Source organism: Zea mays, chromosome 1 (assembly GCF_902167145.1).
Source record: "Zea mays cultivar B73 chromosome 1, Zm-B73-REFERENCE-NAM-5.0, whole genome shotgun sequence".
Taxonomy (NCBI): domain Eukaryota; kingdom Viridiplantae; phylum Streptophyta; class Magnoliopsida; order Poales; family Poaceae; genus Zea; species Zea mays.
In genome coordinates, this window is record NC_050096.1 from 306034369 (window position 1) to 306055979 (window position 21611).

The 21611-nt window shown below is 45.5% G+C and overlaps 2 protein-coding genes across 3 annotated transcripts; one reads left to right on the top strand and one right to left on the bottom strand.

Moving 5' to 3' along the window:
- Nucleotides 1-3665: 3665 nt before the first annotated feature.
- Nucleotides 3666-7351, bottom strand: LOC103644332 (transcriptional repressor ILP1). 2 transcript variants are annotated; one of them, XM_008667543.4, is made up of 2 exons: nucleotides 7144-7351; nucleotides 3666-7053 (listed from the first exon to the last, which is right to left on the bottom strand). In XM_008667543.4, the coding sequence occupies exon 2, from the start codon at nucleotides 7017-7019 to the stop codon at nucleotides 4140-4142; it is 2880 nt and encodes a 959-aa protein (XP_008665765.1). In that variant the 5' UTR covers nucleotides 7020-7053; nucleotides 7144-7351; the 3' UTR covers nucleotides 3666-4139. The 2 variants fall into 2 exon arrangements, with proteins under 2 accessions (XP_008665765.1, XP_020402638.1); XM_020547049.3 differs by having other exon boundaries at nucleotides 7133-7316.
- A 102-nt stretch (nucleotides 7352-7453) lies between these two features.
- LOC100279794 (uncharacterized) lies at nucleotides 7454-9303 on the top strand. The gene is made up of 2 exons (NM_001367373.1): nucleotides 7454-7635; nucleotides 8365-9303. Exons 1-2 carry the CDS (start codon nucleotides 7530-7532, stop codon nucleotides 9042-9044), a joined length of 786 nt encoding a protein of 261 aa, NP_001354302.1. The 5' UTR covers nucleotides 7454-7529; the 3' UTR covers nucleotides 9045-9303.
- Nucleotides 9304-21611: the final 12308 nt, after the last annotated feature.

The window sequence follows — 21611 nt, forward strand, 5'->3', positions numbered from 1 at the left end:
CAACGTGGATTAGGGGTGATCGGCAAATCACCGATACCACGGGATAAATTTCGGTGTCTCTACCTTCTTGCATTACTTATTGCTTTGCAAGTGATTAGTGTTTTGCATATTGTTCCTCAAGTATTCAATCACCGTAGTTGTTTCTCATACATTGTTTACTTATTGTCACTAGAGAATTTATTCCTCTTGTTATATTGATTAAATTTACCTAGTGTTTTTGATTTTAGTCAAAACCGTCTATTCATCCCCCCCTCTAGCCGGTGTCCTAGATCCTACATCTTGCAAACTAGGAGACATAGTGATAGGTACATGAGTTCCATCGATTGCTCCTATGCAGTCCTAAAAAAAGAAGTTACTAGCTATACATAAGAAAAATACAATAGCGCAATCATTACTGTAGTTACCTTAAAATACGACATGAACTTAGGATTGCTAGAAATCTGGATTGGAGTCTCGACTGAAGGAAATTGTATGAATCTTGGTGACAATGAAACGATGGCCTCAAGAACGGTATTAAAGTACCGACTGATTGTCTCACCACTATGCTAAAATCGTTCTTGGACAGTACAATTACTAGCATTGGTAGAAAGACAAAATAGAAACATAGCCAACTGCCCCTCAACCGAAACTTCTCTACTATTCACAATAAGATTGTTGTCACGAAGAACTTCTACAATTTGGAGAAAAATTTCCTTCTCCATGCGAAATTCCCTCCTAGCTCGTACTTTATGCCCTTGGAGAAGTTCTTCAACATGTTTTTTTCCTGTAAGAATAGAAGTGTGGATAGGTGTACGCTCATGAAACGAATCGCTAGCTAACCACTCCTCTAAAATCTCCATTTCTTCATCATCTCTTGTCTTTCTACAGAAAAAGTTTCTCCACATCTCTCTCACTTGTTGCATTCGCCACCATTCTAATGCAGTGCAGTCCATACACAGTTGTACATATATACAAAGATCAAGGGGTGGAAGAAGAGTTGCATTTTTCATCTTTGGTCTAGTCAGTTCTTGGGAACTAATGCTCCTGACTTCATTGTCTTGGAAACCCATACTCCTGATTTCATTATCTTGGAAAACTAAAACTAGAAGCTTTGACTTCAATGAGACAATAAAGAGTTGTTTGAATTTTTCTTCATGCATTCATGAAAGAGCTCATGTTATATTTCTTTTCCCTTGACAGAATTGGAGAACTGATGGCATGCACTGTTTGTGGAGAGCTGGGAGGCGTGCATCATATTCTGGAACCTAGAGCAAAGCGTGTTCTGGATCTAGAGCAAAGTTAGATGGTGTGCATCATGTTTTGGAACAATGCCTATGTTATGATCTGAGATTGTAATATTTTGAATACTGGTTTGTAATATTTTGAATGAAACATGGTACAAAATAATACTTTGCTTCCAAACATCTCTATGTATCCAATATTGTGGTATTCTAAAATTGTAGTATTTTAAACTGTGGTATTGTCATGACTAAAATATACTGTAGTATTTCAAAAATCGTGGTTTCCAAAAACTTTGTTCCCAAACAGGTTCTAATTGGATCATTCGGCGCCAGGAACGTTCTCCACGAAGCGTAGTTAACTAAGTTCCATAGTTGGCTAGGAACGTTCTTCACGAATCATCATCAGGTATACAAGACGGTGATTAGGAGCAGAATTATTTAGTATTTGGCGATTGTACGATGACATCAGTTAAACGGCGGATCCATTTGATTTGTTACAGGATTCACGTAATACTAAAAAAACGAGTCATCGATCATCCCTCTTGCAAAGAATTTTGGATGAGTCTTCATCCGACGATGATGACGAAATTAGTTTTGCCCAGACTCTATCTTCCATTAGTTTTCGTAGACGAATCTAAAATGTGGTGGTTCTGTCCCATGCCATATTGTTAAATACTCCATCCGTTTCTTTTTAGTTGTCGTTGGACAATTCAATTTTGCACTATCCAACGACAACTAAAACGAAACGGGGGGAGTATTAGGATAGACAAGGAGAGCACACACGGATGTTTCGAGATTATTTAGCAGATAATTCAGCGCTAGCTCTTACTTGATCGAGCTGAAGCCTCTCTTTCTCTATCTCATATGCCAGATTAAATCTCTCCTCTCAATATAAGAATCAGAACCATCTCTCCGCACTACTTCTTTAGATTTTTTTTTTGATACCAATAGGTCTTTTAGGAGTTTCCTCCTCAGCCCTTATATTCTCAGTGACAGGATTACAGTTGCTTGACTCATTAATGATGGGAGTGGAAATTCCAGGACTAGAAATCGTGTTTGTCTTTTGCTTTTTATTTGCAACTTTTTTCCAGATCATCCATCATCCTGCGTTTCTCATGCCACTTTGGTTGGTTCTGCAATATTTTTCAGCAATGCATACACGGGAAAGATTTGTTGTCCTTGTATCTGGACTTGTAGAGAGACACTGTTTGAACAATCTGCACGTGTGATACAAACACAACTTCGTTACTGGAACTTTGAAATATATCGTATAGCTTGCAAAACAAAAAATTAGAAGAACTGGTCTTGCAACGTTACACCACTCTGCCTTCTTCTCCCTTCAGTAAGAAACACTGATCAGGACGAAGCTACGACGAGTGTAACTCAGTTAGCTGTTGCTCCATCCATTCTAAAATAATTGTCGTTATGTTATTTGTGTCGGTCAAGTTTTTTTTAAAAAAAAAGCTTAACTAGGTTTGTAGAAAATATTAACAATATTTATATCTCCAAGTAGATGTATTGTAAAAATAGATTCAAAGATATTATAAATATTAATATTTTCATATATTCAGTGGTCGTTTGGGAGGGCTCTTAAGCGGCTCCAGCTCCGGCTCTTTACTGGAGCCCTCCCAAACACCATGCAAAAAAACAGCTCTTGAATTAGAGCAGGAGCCGTTTTAGCGTCTAGAGTAGGAGCCATAAAAACTGGCTCCTAACAGCTCCATGTGTTCCATTCGTCACGTGGTCTCTAGCAGTCTGGCACGTTCATCCTGTGCAGCGGCTTGGACGGAACACCGGGCGGCGGATGCGAAGACTGCAGAGTGGAAGCAGCATGTCGAGCCAGACAAACGGACGGGTGGCGAGCTTACTATGGACATTAGCCTTTACACCAAATAAAAAAAAATAGAGAGCTATTTTTGCCAAACGGTTTAGAAAAAAAACACCGGCTCTTGTGCAGAAGCTGCTCTTGTAAAGGAGTAGGAGCCGGAGTCATATTCGGAGGAGCCGGAGCCCTCCCAAACAGGCCCTCAATTAAAGTTAGATCTGATCAGTATGTCCGTAGTAAATCTATCAATTTTAAAATTTATTATTGGTTCATTCAGTCTCCGCCTTGCAGGAGATACTATGGTTGATGCCGATGGCAGGCGAGTCCAGACCTGAAACAAGCTCCGTCATGCATGCCTCATGCGGTTGCTTCCCGTGAGCTACGCCCGCTGTCCCCTGGGCCGTAGCGCCCGTATTTTGCTGCAGCGGTCAGTGGGGCAGCTGGTCAAGAACAAGAGTGAGTGAGTGATTAGCATTGGTTGGGCCCCAGTCCAAGAGACGAGACAGCAAATGATGACACTTTGTCCTTTGCAATTTACTACCCTGCCTCCTGCGCCTGCCAATCCAACGGGAGTATTGCAGGACATACAACAACAGTCAGCACACATCCACAATAATAACTCAGACTAAAATCATTACATTCATCTCAGAGCATAATCTACAGTTCTAGTTCATGCCTACCACTTGCCAAAATACAATGAAAAAGAGTTCAGAGCATTCGCCTCAGAATCGGGTCGCGCTTATGGCTGCCATACTGACAAGTTTCAGATCACCAGTAACCCCATATGTTAAATAGCATAATAGTACTATGTTCATATTCCAAAGGGTTGCTCCCAGCTCCATTGATAAACACATTGGGACCATAACTTGAACTCGCAAAAAATAAATCTAATACATATCTTGTTAACCAGTTTGTGTGTTCGTAACCAGAAAACAACCTAGAAGCAACACAGCTTTCTTTGATAGCATCAAGCGATGGACTAAAAACTCGATCATGGTCAAGATGTATATGTGGTACAACATCTCTGCAAACTGGAAGGATGTAGAAACCTGTGCCAAAACTGGATTTCTCACTCTGACTCCATCCAGGACGACCTAAAGGGCTTCTCTGAGATGAAACGCCTTCGAAATGGCTCTAGCTTTATCGTACTCGTTCAGAACAGCCAGTATGTTTTTCAACCGGCGAGCTAGGCCACGCGTCTCGTCCTCGCTGATGCCTGACGCGTGCCTCCTCTCCAGCTTGTTGCCCAGCTCAGCCACTAGATCTGCGAAAGGCCGCAGCTTTTGGTTTTGTTTAGGCCAGACTTCTGAGAGCGCGGCGGCTACTCGCTCGGCCCGGGTGATCGCGTCGTGGACATCCAGGATGATGCTCTTCATATGAGGAAGAATCTTCCCTCTCAGTAGTTCGTCTAAAGCAAGCTTCTCGACGACATGATCTGCAAGGATGTCTTTCCACAGGCACACGTTCTTGAGGAGCCGTACAGCAACTCCAAATCTATATGCAGCGTACTGAGAGGCACCTGGAACGGTCCTCGTCACCATTGAACCCCAGGCTGGGACTGAAAGATCGGCGACAGCCTGGGTTAGACGGCTGCTCACGGCAGCCAGTAGTCGATGCAAATCCTTGCTTGATGTTGGTAAATAACCGATCACCATCCTGCTAGCTTCCACAGCCTTTCTAGTCCCTTGGGTACTCAATACATCCCAGCAGCGCTCGATGCGGTGGTGCAATATAGGAAGAGCAACCTTTTCTACCAAGACTGGAACCACATCTGAATCATTCGAACCTGAGGGGCTCTCGTCATCTTGCACGCCATAGTCAAAGAGAACCTTGTGCCAATCCATGTCAAAGAAATCGGTCGTTTCGTGGAGGGGATCCCACTTCAAGAGCTCCAGTCTCACATAAGGGCTGAACACAGATGGTGCACTCAGGGCTACATGGGCATCTCGGTATGCAGAAGGGTACTGAGCTTTCCAGCCTTCAAACTTGTCCTTGACAATCCTAAGGCTCGAGTATTCCTCTTTAGCATCAATGAACACATGGTCAGCAGCCTTAAGAAACTCATCCCGGCTGGAAACATAAGCAGTGCTCTCACTGTCGCTTTCATCAGTGCTTAGCTCTCCTTCGATCTTCTCGATGTCCTTATTCTTCGCTGCAGATGCCAATCTCTTGGTCTCTGACTGAGTTTTCCTTCGTCTTCTGTCCTCTTCCCTGCGCTTAAGATCCATACGCTTCTGCATGTTGATATCTCTGCCAAACTCATCCAACTCAGGTTGGAGGTTGGAACTTCCCCTAGCAGCAGCAGCTGCTGCTTGGGCAGCATTTGATGCAGCAGATAGGCAAGTTGAGCTTGATCCTTTGCTAAGGATAGATACTGCAGCACTTACAGCAGCTTCGATTACACCTGATTCATCAGCTAGGTCAGCCGCACGCCTCTCAGAAATAGCCAAAGCTCGTTTTTCATGCAATTGCTGTATGTTTTCCTCCAGCTCCTCTATTAAAAATGCCTTGTCGTTCAAGAAGTCACACATCACAGAAATATAATCACGGAGCTCCTGCATATAAACAAACCTCTTTTCAGCATCCTGCAAACCACTCTCGAGGCTTGATATCTCTGAAAGAGCTTCATTAAGATGTGTGTCGGTCTTAACTAAAGCACTGACTGTTGTCTTGTGAGTCTCCCTAAGTTTTCGGATGTTGTCTTGCAAGGCTTTATTTGCAACATCCGCTTGCTGAGCGATGGACAAGAACTCTGCAGTTCCAGATGCAAAAACTGATGCCGCAGGCACAACACCGCTAAGGGAGGGCTGGTAATGGGTACTCACTGGGTATCCAAATGGCTGTGGCTGGACCTGCATAGCAGCTGGTACCCCATTTGCTGACCTCTGAGTAGAAGCATCGTCCATCCTCCTACCAAGCCCCTTCCTGAACTGCTCTTCCTCCCATTTCCTCTCTTCTTCTTCGTCATCATCATCATCTCTATCATCCTCAACGTTCCTGCTGCCATCACTGAAAGCCCCCAAACTGGTGGCAGGACCCCTGTTACTTATCCCACTGAATACACCTTTTGTGCTCCTCGGGCCATCACCTGGCTTGTCAGTGTACATTGCAATCCGATCTGTTATCTCATTGTCATCCTCATCACTCGACTCACCAGCAGCATTCCGGCTGCTCAGCACACCACCAGCATCAAGAGAGATATAATCTGGCGCCGCATGCCTTGGCTGTTGCCGCTGCTGTCGCTTCGCCCTGATGGCTTCAATGGTTGCACGGTCAGGTATCACGGGTCCTTCATCCTCTTCATCTCCTTTCCCCTCTTCTTCAGATTTATCTTCCTCCTTGTCGTGCTTGGGTATCCTTGGTCCAATGCTGGCCTCAGACATAGGTTTCACCAGACCTTTAAGAACAACCACCGTTTCTGTTGCAGCTGCGGTGGTGGTAGCTGGAGTGGAACTTGCAGGGGTACCAGACAACTTCTGCGACCGGGGCTCAGTCGCAGGAGCCCGCGGTTGGGCACGCAAGAGGCTCCCAGGGAGCGGGCGCGCATTCTTCTGGAGCTCCCGGAGGCGCTCTGGTGTGTACTCCCCAGCATGGGATTGGAAGTTGGAAGGCTTCGGCGCCGACACAGCAGCGCCGGCAGGTGCCGGAGAGCTCTTGATCCGCTCCCTGGCGGGCGTGAGGCGGTGGAGCGCTCCCGCGGCCGGGGACGCCGTGCGGGCCGGGCGCACCGAGGCCGTCGGGGGAAGGCGGCGCTGCGCGAACGGGCCCGCCTCGGCGTCGTCCTCGTCCTCGTCGTCCGCAAAGCTGAGGCGGCTCGCACCCTGACGCCTCGGCGGCGACTTGGGTTTGGGCACCGTTAGGGTTTTCGTCTTCGTGGCGGTCGTGGTGGAGGGCTTGGGGTGGCTGCCGCCGTCGCCGTTGGCGTCCTCAGCGTCGTCCCCGCGGCGGCGGAAGTTTTTGCGGTGGCTACTCATACCGGCTTGCCGGGACGTCACCGCAGGAGGAAATCTGAGAGGTTTCGGGCTTGGATTAAGGCGGGCGAATACAGAAACCTTCGATTCGCATAGAAGGGTGAGAAGTAGGACACCTTGATCCCACCTGCAGCTGCTTCGGCGGCGGCGGCTGCGGCTGCGGCTGCGGCGGCTAGGCGTTTAGGGTTCCGGCGAAGGAGATGTGGCGGTGCGGAGCCGGTTGGGATTTGGGTGTGCGTGTGCGAGCGAGAGCTGGGAGAAGAGAAGAATGGTTTCGATTCGTAATAATCCAACAGGGAATCGCTTGGGCCGACCCGCCATCGATATCGACTTTAGGCCCATAAAGCCAATTGAGTAGGCCCAATTAGTATTGAGCACTTTTACGCATCGTTGTCGTCTTCATGGGTGGTCTGCACCGGTACCGCACAACCCCCACACCCGCAGCATCCCCATTTCTCCGTCCCAAAACCCTAGTCTAGTCCCCCCACACCTGGATCCATCGGGTCGGAGGCCATGACGACGGCGAGGCTCCGATCCTCGGCCTCCCTCCGCGGGGCTCTCCTCCGCCACTTCTCCGTGGGTCCCGCCTCGACTCCGCGCGCCGTCTCCCGGGTCCCAGGTATCTCTCCGCCTCTTGATCGCTCCCTTCTCTCCGGTCTCCGCCGTGTTTGTACTCCCGCCTCTGTGTTAGCTTCGATCCCAAAAATGGTGGCGTCTAAGGTACGAGTGCATGCCTGAAATGTTTGAGGAACAGTGATCTGTATGTTTTCTTGTTCGATTATTATATACCTGGGACGGTGGGGACAGGCGTGAGCTCTTCTTCTCTGGGATATGGGGCGGTTATGTCTTTTGTTACTGCGAATTGCTTTTCAGACGAAAATTGATGTGTTCTAGATGCTGGAATGTCACACTACTAGCTATCCTTTTTTGATACAATTGTAATTTGCAAGGTTCAGTGATGTTATCTTCAGCATCGGTAAATCTCCGCTCTTGGATTCAAAACTAGGTATAATCTGCTAATGGCCTAATGCCTTTTGGTTGGTCTATGAGATCTTCTGGCACTATATAGTTGCATTTTGCCAGCTTATTTATAGTGGTGCATAGGGTGCAGTTTCTTGTCTACTCTGTCAAATCTAGTGCAACATTTCCATATCTTTCCACCGAATGATAATATATACCTTCACTGAAACTGTCTGATCTACTAGTACGTCTCGGTATTCAATTATTGGATAACTGAAGTGAATGTTAATGTTCTGCATATTTGTTGTAGCTTAGCTTGTGTGCATCACTGTAAAGCACTATACCATGCCGAATTATGCTCATTGTTTTTTTTTTCGTTCTCCTCCAGATTTCCAGGTTCCTCAGTCTATTATGTGGAGGCATTTCGCAACGTCCAGGCCTAATTCTCTTGCAAGACGCGACAACTTTGGTCTGATGGCCTGTTTGCACGCTCAGATACGATGCGCTTCGCAGGCTGCTGCTGTGAAAGAAACCGAATCCAGTAGCAGCAAGATAAGCATCGGGCCCAAACCAAAACAGATCAAGGAGGATGACGAGGATGCTAACCTGGTATACCAAGGGCCAATATCATCGACCATAAAGAAAGTGAAGCTTCTCTCCCTGTCCACCTGCTGCCTCTCCGTGTCGCTGGGGCCAGTGGTAACATTCATGACTTCGCCTGACATGAATGTGATCCTCAAGGGAGCGGTTGCATCCACCGTCATTTTCCTCAGCGCCACTACGACTGCAGCGTTGCATTGGTTCGTGAGCCCGTACATTCACAAGCTCCGGTGGCGTCCTGGTTCGGATAGCTTTGAGGCCGAGGTGATGACATGGCTAGCTACTCCCCTCAAAAGGACTGTCAAGTTTGCCGATGTCAGGCCTCCTGAAACAAACAGGCCCTTTGTCACCTTTAAGGCTGAGGGGAACTTCTACTTTGTTGATGCTGACCACTTCTCGAACAAGGCATTGTTGGCTAGGCTAACGCCGCAGAAGCTTCCTCATGAGTCTGCGTTCAAGAACTTGTGATTGAAAGTTGTTCCGCTTGCCCATGCCTGCACCCTTTTAGGCCGTTTTGAGAACATTTCTGTGACAACTCTTCCTGCTAATACTTTCCTGAAGATGTGTTACTATATATTTGTACTGTTGCGTAACATTCTCTATGTGGAGAATTGCTAGCTGCTTGTGTCGAGCAGTTTTAGTTTAGGAAACACTATGAGGTCTGGTAAACAGTTGAGTCTGCATTTTGAATAAGTAGATGGCCAGATATCTGCCTGGGATCCTTAAATGTCTTCTTCTATTCTATCTGAAATTGCCTTCGCCTTGCTGTCGTCTATGATTGCTCAAATGTAAGCTGGTGCACCTGTGTTGCCTTGGGGTGTGAAAGCATTATTGGGTAATCGTATGTACCTTTTCCATTTGCTTGCTGGTTGATTCGTCCACCCAAGATTCATTTTAGGAAAAAAAAAATCAAATCAAGCCTGGTCTGTGTCATGAAATGTTATAATCCTACAAGCCTTATGAATACTCCAAATACGGAGGATGTGAATGATATACACCAAATACGAGTACGATCATTTTCTAGTACAGGCAATAAAACCGACAGGACAAACCATTGGCACCACAACATTGATAGGTTAGTCGATGAAATTTATATGCCAACTGGTTTACAGAAGTTCATAAGCTATCAGATTCAAATATTACATGGCTACATATGGATATTGCAATGATTGTTTGGTAATTCCATATCCTAATAGGTACTTATACCGCCTGTTTAGTTAGCTTCTTCCGGTAGCCCGGTTGTATGAGCCAGGCCAGCGGAAGCCTGACTCCAGATATGTGATCAATTTGCTCGAGCTTGCAGAGCCTGGCCTAAGATGCTTTAAGTATCGTGCGAGCCTGACTCCACATCTGCACGCAGGTAACCAAACACATACCTCGCACGCGTAGAGCCTGGTTGACAACAACCAAACACCAGCTCATTACATCCCGCGATGCAAGCACCAGCAAATACATGCCTGTTTGGTTGGCTTCTCCCGGTAGCCCGGTTGTATGAGCCAGGCCAGCGGGAGCCTGGCTCCAGAGATGTGATCAATTTGCTCGTGCCTGCAGAGCCTGGCTCATGATGCTTTAAGTATCGTGCGAGCTTGACTCCACATCTGCACGCAGGTAACCAAACACATACCTCACACGCGTAGAGCCTGATTGACAACAACCAAACACCAGCTCATTACATCCCGCGATACAAGCACTAGCAAATACAGACAACCAAACACATGGATAATAGAGACGACGCCCCCTTGATTACTAGCATGTGAAATGTTAGTGTCCATATCAATTGAGGTTGCAGTTCCTAAACCAGAATGAGCATTAGTGTCAACTCACCTAAACCATAAATAAGGAGGACGCGCAAATATTTTCATGGTCTGAAATAGCAATGCTACTGCTACTAGTCCCCACCAGGTTTGGACATCTCATATCTATCTCCATGAGGCTATATTCATCATTATACTCATACCCATCATAGATATAAATTTCATCACATATCTATATCCATTCGGGTATCGAGTCCCCAATGGTTCTCCTCTACAAGAAAACATTATCATATTATATTTTATATGACATTAATAGTCGCACGACATCTAACAACAATACATCACCAACAAATCTGACATGTAACAAGAAAAACATTATTTAACAATATAAAACATCAAAAATAAAGTGACACATGGATTGGTGAGTGGGCGGGTAGTGGCTGGCTGGCCGCCAAGTTTTAGGTGGATAGGTGCTTAAAAGGGTTCAGAGAGGTGGTGTTAGTTGTTGTACTTATTGTCTATTAGGTTGCACACCTAATTTTATTGGGTGCATATTATCCATTTGTAGTCGGGTTTGGATTATTGCTTCTCAGACGCATACCCGCTTACCCAATGGATAAGAATTTTGTCTCATATTTATATTCATGAGAACAATTTTTACCCCATATCTTAACTCTGATAAGGAAATTCCCCACGAGTTAGCGGGTATCGGGTCTCCATCTACATCTCTAACTGCTACTATGCTACACAGATGTAGAGCTGCATTCCAAAACCCAAATGCATGCCAAGCGATTTTATTTCCATAGAAAAAATATAGATGAGCTACTTATCTCTCCTATCTGAATCAGCTGTGATATTAGAAATCTAATACAATTGACATGAAAGTGATTTTTAGTTCTTTTGGTTCGATGGAGATAAATACAAATTGAGAACTAACCTTGATCACTTGTCTAGAATTGAGGAAGCTTGAAGTCAGGTTTTTTTGTGCTGGCTTGCTGGGCAGCAAGGCTTGTCATTTATTTTTATTTTTTGTAGGTGATGTTAAAACAGTCTTCTTTGTCCAGTCACCAGGGATGGATTGTAGGCCACACCACCATTCCGATCAATTAAAGGTTTTTTTTGTTGCTTTTTTTTTGGACTGTTACGTGCCTGGGTTGTGACATAGTGTTATGGGGCACCAGTTAGGGGCTCAAGGGCCCAAAGGATCAATTAGAGGGATTTTATTGGTTGGAGATAGGATTAGATTTGGATCAATTAGAAATAGGATTGGATATAATTTGATTGTGCCTTACATGACTAGCAGTCATCTCTATATAAAGAGAGGCACTGTATCAAAAAAGAAGAAAAAGAATAAACAACTCAATTCTACCAAATAACTCTGGTCTCCCTCCAAGCCGACTTTGACAGGCTACGTTCGTGGCAATGGTTATCCCCGAATGAAAAAAAGGCTCATAACAAACTATCTGTGATAGAGGGCTAGGCAAAAAGACCGTACCTACCGAAATATGATTTACCTGAATTTAGACCCGATTTACCCAAACCCGAATTATCCGATCACTAATTCGAATAGTGAAAGTCGCCTAAAGGGGGGTGAATAGGCAAATCTGAAATTTACAAACTTTAAGCACAACTACAAGCCGGGGTTAGCGTTAGAAATAAAGTCGAGTCCAAAAGAGATGGTGAAAACAAATCACAAGCAAATGAAAGCGGATGACACGGTGATTTGTTTTACCGAGGTTCGGTTCTTGCAAACCTACTCCCCGTTGAGGTGGTCACAAAGACCGGGTCTCTTTCAACCCTTTCCCTCTCTCAAACGGTCACCTAGACCGAGTGAGCTTTTCTCCTCAATCAAATGGGTCACTTAGACCCCACAAGGACCACAATAACTTGGTGTCTCTTGCTTTGATTACAAAGGTGTTGAGAACAAGAATGGGGAAGAAGAAAAGTGATCCAAGCGACAAGAACTCAAATAAACACAAATATCTCTCTCTCACTAGTCACTATTGTTTGGAGTGATTTTGGACTTGGGAGAGGATTTAATCTCTTGAATGTGTCTTGGAGTGAAGTCAAGAGCTCTTGTATTGAATGCAATGGCTGAAAACTTAGATGCCTTAAAGTGGTGGTGGTGGTCGGGGGTATTTATAGCCTCAACCACCAAAATGGCCGTTGGGTAGACTGTCTGTCGATAGGCGCACCAAACAGTCCGGTGCGCCACCGGACACTGTCCGGTGCGCCAGCCACGTCACCCAACCGTTAGGGTTTGTCAGTTGGAGCTCTGACAGCCTGGGCCACGGGACAGTCCGGTGGTGCACCGGACAGTCACTGTTCACAGTCCGGTGCGCCTTCTGGCGCTGCTCTGACTTCTGCGCGAACTGTCTACGCACTATAGCGCACTGTTCACCTTTTGCAGACGACTGTTGGCGCTGTAGCCGTTGCTCCGCATGGCAAACCGGACAGTCCGGTGTCACACCGGACAGTCCAGTGAATTATAGCGGAGTGGCTTTTCCAGAAACCCGAAGGTGGCGAGTTCGAGTTGATCCACCCGGGTGCACCGGACATTGTCCGGTGGCACACCGGACAGTCCGATGCGCCAGACCAGGGCAGCCTTCGATTTCTTTTGCTCCTTTCTTTTTTAACCCTATCTTGGACTTTTTATTGGTTTCTGTTGAACCTTTGGCACCTGTAGAACTTATAATCTAGAGCAAACTAGTTAGTCCAATTATTTGTGTTGGGCAATTCAACCACCATAATCATTTAGGAAAAGGTTTTACCTTAATTCCCTTTCAAAGGGTTTAGGGTTTAGGGGTACCAAAGACCAAACTTAGGTGTATAAACTAAATATCTCAAGATTCTTTTCACGGCCCTAAGGTGAACTTTCTTAGAATCGGCTTGGAATCTTGCACACATGCATACGAAAAGCATTATATTCGGTTGAGATGCACATAAATAGAGTAAAGATCCTATCATTGACCGGTAAACCTTTTGATCTACGGACTTACCTCCCGTGTCGAGGTCGAGATGCCCATTGGTTCCCATGGGTGTCTTGATGGGCTTGGCATCCTTCATTCCAAACTTGGTGAGTATGTCTTGTATATACTTGGTTTGGCTGATGAAGGTGCCCTCTCGGAGTTGCTTCACTTGAAATCCTAAGAAATACTTCAACTCCCCCATCATAGACATCTCGAATTTTTGAATCATAATCCTACTAAACTCTTCACAAGTAGATTTGTTAGTAGACCCAAATATGATATCATCAACATAGATTTGGCATACAAACAAATCATTTGCATTGGTTTTAGTAAAGAGAGTAGGATCGGCTTTGCCGACTTTGAAGCCATTAGTGATAAGGAAATCTCTTATGCATTCATACCATGCTCTTTGGGCTTGCTTGAGGCCATAAAGCTGAGAGCACCTAGAGGAGGGGGGGTGAATAGGTGATCCTGTGAAACTTGAAAACTTAAGCCACAAAACTTGGTTAATCGTTAGCACAATAATTGCCAAGTGGCTAAAGAGGAAACCTCAACAAAACACAATAACCAACAAGGATCAATCACAGAGATGGCACAGTGGTTATCCCGTGGTTCGGCCAAGACCAACGCTTGCCTACTCCACGTTGTGGCGTCCCAACGGACGAGGGTTGCAATCAACCCCTCTCAAGCGGTCCAAAGACCCACTTGAATACCACGATGTTTTGCTTGCTTTTTCTCAATCCGTTTGCGAGGAATCTCCACAACTTGGAGCCTCTCACCCTTACACTTGAAATTCACAAAGAACACGGAGCAAGGGAGGGATTAGCAACGCACACAAGACACAAGAATCAGAGTGTCAACACGCACACAAGTCGCAACAAGAGCTCGCAACACAACTCAATGAGTTCACAACTCCACTAGAGCTCTATATGCTATCACAATGAAACGAATGCGCGAAATCGATGTCTTGGTGCTTAGGAATGTTGTAGGAATACTTGGTGTTCTCCTCCATGCGCCTAGGGGTCCCTTTTATAGCCCCAAGGCAGCTAGGAGCCGTTGAGAGCAATCTGGAAGGCTGATCTTGCCTTCTGTCGACTGGCGCACCGGACAGTCCGGTGCACACCGGACACTGTCCGGTGCCCGATTTCCTTCCAAAAATGGCGCAGTCGACCGTTGGTAGCCTGAGAGCCGTTGGCGCACTGGACATGTCCGGTGCACACCGGACAGTCCGGTGCCCCCTTCTAGCCGTTGGCTCGGCCACGTGTCCCGCGCAGATTGCGCGGCCGACCGTTGGCCCGGCCGACCGTTGGTTCACCGGACAGTCTGGTGCACACCAGACAGTTCGGTGAATTATAGCCGTACGTCGTCGGTGAATTCCCGAGAGCGGCCACTTCGCTCGAGCCAGCCTGGCACACCGGACACTGTCCGGTGCACCACCGAACACTGTCCGGTGCACCCATACTCAGCAGAGTCTTGGCTGCTCGAGTCAAGACATTTCCAATTGGATTTTTCCTGTTTCCAGCACTTAGACACAATACATTAGTCCATAAAACAATGTACTAAGTCTGAGAAACATACCTTTATCCTTGATTTGTACTTTGTCCACCTTTTTACACTTAGGCACTTGTGTTGGGCACTAAACCACCAAAATACTTAGAAATGGCCCAAGGGCACATTTCCCTTTCAATCTCCCCCTTTTTGGTGATTTATGCCAACACAACATAAAGCAAGTAGAACAAGTGCAAAATCAATTCAAATAAGAACTCAAAATTGTTTTGAATCAAATTTGACATATATGGATCATTCTATGCCACCACTTGGTTTGTTTTTGCAAATCAAACTCAAATTCCTATCTCTAAGTCAAATCCACTTGTAGAGACATAAAGAGAGGTATTCCAAAGAAATTTGATCAAGGATTTCAAAAACTCCCCCTTTTTCCCATAATCAACACTTCTCCCCACAAGAGGCCAACTTTTGACATAAGAGACAATAAAAGAGTTTTGACAAACCAAAAGCTCTAATCTACTATTTTCAAAATTTCTCAAGTGGTAGCTGATCCATCTATTGCTTTGGCCTTTATTTTCTCCCCCTTTGGCATCAAGCACCAAAACGGGATCAAGCTTGTCCCTTTAACCCCATTGCCTCACCAAAATCTTCAAATAAGAGTACAAAGGCAATAAGAGGACGTGAGATGAACTTGGAATTAGTTACCCTCTCATCGGAGTGCAGTGGAAGTCTTTCATGGTCCAAGTCCACCTTTTCCCTTTCAAAACTCCTTTGAGACTAAATCAAGCAAACTCAAGCAAACGGTTAGTCTCAAAGGGTCAAGTTGTAGCACAACTCCCCCTAAATATGTGCATCACTTGCACAAGGACTTGTGAGGTCCGGGGAGTGTTTGTACAACTTGAGCACCACAATAAGCAACAAAATGCAGAATGAACATGATCAAAGGCATAAACACATGTATGCTACAATTCAATCCAAGTTCCACGAATCTAAGATATTGAGCTCACTACGCAGCCTGCAAAAGGTCTTCTCATCTAGAGGCTTGGTAAAGATATCGGCTAGCTGGTTCTCGGTGCTAACATGAAACACTTCGATATCCCCCTTTTGCTGGTGGTCTCTCAAAAAGTGATGCCGGATGTCAATGTGCTTTGTGCGGCTGTGCTCAACAGGATTTTCCGCTATTCGGATAGCACTCTCATTGTCACATAGGAGTGGGACTTTGCTCAGATTGTAGCCAAAGTCCCTGAGGGTTTGCCTCATCCAAAGTAGTTGCGCGCAACATTGTCCTGTGGCAACATACTCGGCCTCAGCGGTGGATAGGGCAACGGAAGTTTGTTTCTTAGAATTCCATGACACCAAGGACCTTCCTAAGAATTGGCACGTCCCCGATGTACTCTTCCTATCGACCTTACATCCAGCATAGTCGGAATCTGAGTACCCAATCAAGTCAAAGTTAGACCCCTTTGGATACCAGATCCCGAAGCAAGGCGTAGCGACTAAATATCGAAGAATTCGCTTCACAGCCACTAAGTGACACTCCTTAGGATCGGATTGAAATCTAGCACACATGCATACGCTAAGCATAATATCCGGTCTACTAGCACATAAATAAAGCAAAGAACCTATCATGGACCGGTATGCTTTTTGATCAACGGACTTACCTCCTTTGTTGAGGTCGGTATGTCCGTCAGTTCCCATCGGCGTCTTTGCGGGCTTGGCATCCTTCATCCCAAACCGCTTTAGCAAGTCTTGCGTGTACTTCGTTTGGGAGATGAAAGTGCCGTCCTTGAGTTGCTTCACTTGGAACCCAAGGAAGTAGTTCAACTCGCCCATCATCGACATCTCGAATTTCTGCGTCATCACCCTGCTAAACTCTTCACAAGACTTTTGATTAGTAGAACCAAATATTATGTCATCGACATAAATTTGGCACACAAAAAGATCACCATCGCAAGTCTTAGTAAAAAGAGTTGGATCGGCTTTCCCAACCTTGAAATCATTAGCAATTAAAAAGTCTCTAAGGCATTCATACCATGCTCTTGGGGCTTGCTTAAGTCCATAGAGCGCCTTAGAGAGCTTACACACGTGGTCGGGGTACCATTCATCCTCGAAGCCAGGGGTTGCTCCACGTACACCTCCTCTTTGATCGGCCCGTTGAGGAAAGCGCTCTTCACATCCATTTGGTACAACCTGAAAGAATGGTGAGCGGCATATGCTAGCAAGATACGAATTGATTCTAGCCTAGCCACAGGAGCGAATGTCTCCTCAAAGTCCAAACCTGCGACTTGGGCATAACCTTTTGCCACAAGCCTAGCCTTGTTCCTTGTCACCACCCCGTGCTCGTCCTGTTTGTTGCGGAACACCCACTTGGTTCCCACAACATTTTGCTTGGGGCGAGGCACCAGTGTCCAAACTTCATTGCGCTTGAAATTGTTGAGTTCCTCCTGCATGGCCAACACCCAGTCCGGATCTAGCAAGGCTTCTTCTACCCTGAAAGGCTCAATAGAAGAGACAAAAGAGTAATGCTCACAAAAATTAACTAATCTTGAACGAGTAGTTACTCCCTTGCTAATATCTCCCAATATCTGGTCGACAGGATGATCCCTTTGAATCGTCGCTCGAACTTGGGTTGGAGGTGCCTGAGGTGCTTCTTCCTCTTCAACTTGAACATCCTGTGCTCCCCCTTGATCATGCGCCTCCACTTGCGGTACCTGTTCGTCATCTTGGGTTGGGGGATGCACCATAGTTGAGGAAGACGGTTGATCTTGCTCCAAATGTTCCTGAGGCCGTACATCTCCAATCGCCATGGTGCGTATTGCGGCCGTTGGAACATCTTCTTCATCTACATCATCAAGATCAACAACTTGCTCTCTTGGAGAGCCATTAGTCTCATCAAATACAACGTCGCTAGAGACTTCAACCAAACCCGATGATTTGTTGAAGACCCTATACGCCTTTGTATTTGAATCATAACCTAATAAAAACCCTTCTACAGCCTTGGGAGCAAATTTGGAATTCCTACCCTTCTTCACTAGAATGTAGCATTTACTCCCAAATACACGAAAGTACGATACATTGGGTTTGTTACCAGTTAGCAGCTCATATGAAGTCTTCTTGAGGAGGCGGTGAAGGTAGACCCGGTTGATGGCGTGGCAAGCCGTGTTCACGGCTTCCGACCAAAAGTGCTCGGGGGTCTTGAACTCTCCAAGCATAGTCCTCGCCATATCGATGAGCGTCCTGTTCTTCCTCTCTACCACACCATTTTGCTGAGGTGTGTAGGGAGTGGAGAACTCGTGCTTGATCCCCTCCTCCTCAAGGAACTCCTACACTTGAAGATTCTTGAATTCGGACCCGTTGTCGCTCCTTATCTTCTTCACCTTGAGCTCAAACTCATTTTGAGCTCTCCTTAGGAAGCGCTTGAGGGTCCCTTGAGTTTCAGACTTATCCTGCAAAAAGAACACCCAAGTGAAGCGGGAAAAGTCATCAACAATAACTAGACCATACTTACTTCCTCCTATGCTCAGATAGGCGACGGGTCCGAAGAGGTCCATATGCAGCAGCTCCAGAGGTCTTGACGTGGTCATTACATTCTTGCTGTGATGTGCTCCTCCCACTTGTTTACCTGCTTGACAAGCTGCACAAGGTCTATCTTTTTCTAAATGAACATTGGTTAGACCTATCACGTGTTCTCCCTTTAGAAGCTTGTGGAGGTTCTTCATCCCCACATGTGCTAAGCGGCGATGCCACAACCAGCCCATGCAAGTCTTAGCCATTAAGCATGCATCTAGACCGGCCTCTTCTTTTGCAAAATCAACTAAGTAAAGTTTGTCGTCTAGTACACCCTTAAAAGCTAGTGAACCATCACATCTTCTAAAGACAGACACATCTACATTTGTAAATAAACAATTATATCCCATATTACATAATTGACTAACAGATAGTAAATTATATCCAAGACTCTCAACTAAAAACACATTAGAGATAGAATGCTCATTTGATATTGCAATCTTGCCTAAACCTTTCACCTTGCCTTGGTTCCCATCACCGAATATGATTGAATCTTGGGAATCCTTATTCTTGACGTAGGAGGTGAACATCTTCTTCTCCCCCGTCATATGGTTTGTGCATCCGCTGTCGATAATCCAGCTTGAACCCCCGGATGCATAAACCTGCAAGGCAAATTTAGGCTTGGGTCTTAGGTACCCAACTCTTGTTGGGTCCTACAAGGTTAGTCACAATTTCCTTAGGGACCCAAATGCAAGTTTTATCACCCTTGCATTTTGCCCCTAATTTCCTAGCAACTATCTTCCTATCCTTTCTACAAATAGCAAAGGAAGCATTCAAAGCATGATAAATTGTAGAGGGACCATTCATAACTTTCCTAGGAGCATGAACAAAATTCTTTCTAGGCACATGATGAATATTTTTTCTAGGCATATCTCTACAATGCATATAGGAAGAACTGGAAGCATACATAGCATAAGAATCATAGGCATGTGAATCAAAAGCATTACAACTCCTATGAGACTGTCTTCTATCATTGTACATAAAAGCATGGTTCTTTTTAGTACTACTTGCCATAGGGGTCTTCCCTTTCTCCTTGGCAGAGATGGGAGCCTTATGGCTTGTTAAGTTCTTGGCTTCCCTCTTGAAGCCAAGCCCATCCTTAATGGAGGGATGTCTACCAATCGTGTAGGCATCCCTAGCAAATTTTAGTTTATCAAAATCACTTTTGCTATCCTTAGTTGGGCATTAAGACTAGCCATTTCATCATTTAATTTTGCAATAGAAGCTACGTGTTCACTACAAGCATCAATATCAAACTCTTTACATCTATTGCAAATAACAACATTTTCTACACAAGTTGTTGATTTACTAGCTATTTCTAACTTAGCATTCAAATCATCATTAATGCTCCGTAAGCTAGAAATTGTTTCATGGCAAGAAGATAATTCACAAGAAAGCATTTCGTTTCTCTTAACTTCTAAGGCATGAGATTTTTGTGCTTCTAAAAATTTGTCATGTTCTTCATACAACAAGTCCTCTTGTTTTTCTAAAAGCCTATTCTTATCATTCAAGGCATCAATCAACTCATTAATTTTATCTACCTTGGTTCTATCTAGGTCCTTAAATAAACATGAATAATCTATTTCATCCTCATCACTAGATTCGTCCTCACTTGAAGAAGCATAAGTAGAGTTTCGAGTACTTACCTTCTTCTCCCTTGCCATAAGGCATGTGTGACGCTCGTTGGGGAAGAGGGATGACTTGTTGAAGGCGGTGGCGGCGAGTCCTTCATTGTCGGAGTCGGAGGAGGAGCAATCCGAATCCCACTCCTTTCCTAGATGTGTCTCGCCCTTTGCCTTCTTATAGTTCTTCTTTTTCTCCCTCTTGTTCCCTTGATCCTGATCACTATCATTGTCGGGACAGTTAGCAATAAAATGACCAAGCTTACCGCATTTGAAGCATGAGCGCTTCCCCTTGGCTTTGGTCTTGCTTGGCTGTCCCTTGCGACCCTTAAGCACCGTCTTGAATCTTTTGATGATGAAGGCCATCTCTTCATCATTAAGTCCGGCCGCCTCAATTTGTGCCACCTTGCTAGGTAGCGCCTCCTTGCTTCTTGTTGCCTTGAGAGCAAGGGGTTGTGGCTCGTTGATTGGACCATTCAAAGCGTCGTCCACGTACCTCGCCTCCTTGATCATCATTCGCCCGCTAACGAATTTTCCAAGGACTTCTTCGGGCGACATTTTGGTGTACCTAGGATTCTCATGAATATTATTCACCAAATGAGGATCAAGAATGGTAAAGGACCTTAGCATCAGTCGGACGACGTCGTGGTCCGTCCATCGCGTGCTTCCGTAGCTCCTTATTTTGTTGATAAGGGTCTTGAGCCGGTTGTATGTTTGAGTTGGCTCCTCGCCCCTTATCATCGCGAACCGTCCAAGCTCGCCCTCCACCAACTCCATTTTGGTGAGCAAGGTGACGTTGTTCCCCTCATGAGAAATCTTGAGGGTGTCCCAGATCTGCTTGGCGTTATCCAAGCCGCTCACTTTGTGATATTCATCCCTGCACAATGAAGCTAGAAGAACAGTAGTAGCTTGTGCATTCTTATGAATTTGCTCATTAATGAACATGGGACTATCCGAACTATCAAAGTGCATTCCACTCTCTACAATCTCCCATATACTAGGATGGAGAGAGAATAGGTGACTACGCATTTTGTGGCTCCAAAATCCGTAGTCCTCCCCATCAAAGTGTGGAGGCTTGCCGAGTGGAATGGAGAGCAAATGTGAATTTGAACTTTGCGGAATACGAGAGTAGTCAAAAGAAAAGTTCGAATTAACCGGTTTCCTTCTCTCGTAGTCACTGTGGTCGTCGTCCTTTTGGGAAGAAGTAGACTCATCGCTGTCGTCGTAGTAGACGATCTCCTTGATGCGCCTTGTCTTCTTCTTCTTCCCTTCCTTCCGTCTATGGCCCGAGCCGGAGTCGGTAGGCTTGTCGTCCTTTGGCTCGTTGACGAAGGATTCCTTCTCTTTATCGTTGATCACGATACCCTTCCCCTTAGGATCCATCTCTTCGGGCGGTTAGTCCCTTTGTGAAGAGAACGGCTCCGATACCAATTGAGAGCACCTAGAGGGGGGGTGAATAGGTGATCCTGTGAAACTTGAAAACTTAAGCCACAAAACTTGGTTAATCGTTAGCACAATAATTGCCAAGTGGCTAAAGAGGAAACCTCAACAAAACACAATAACCAACAAGGATCAATCACAGAGATGGCACGGTGGTTATCCCGTGGTTCGGCCAAG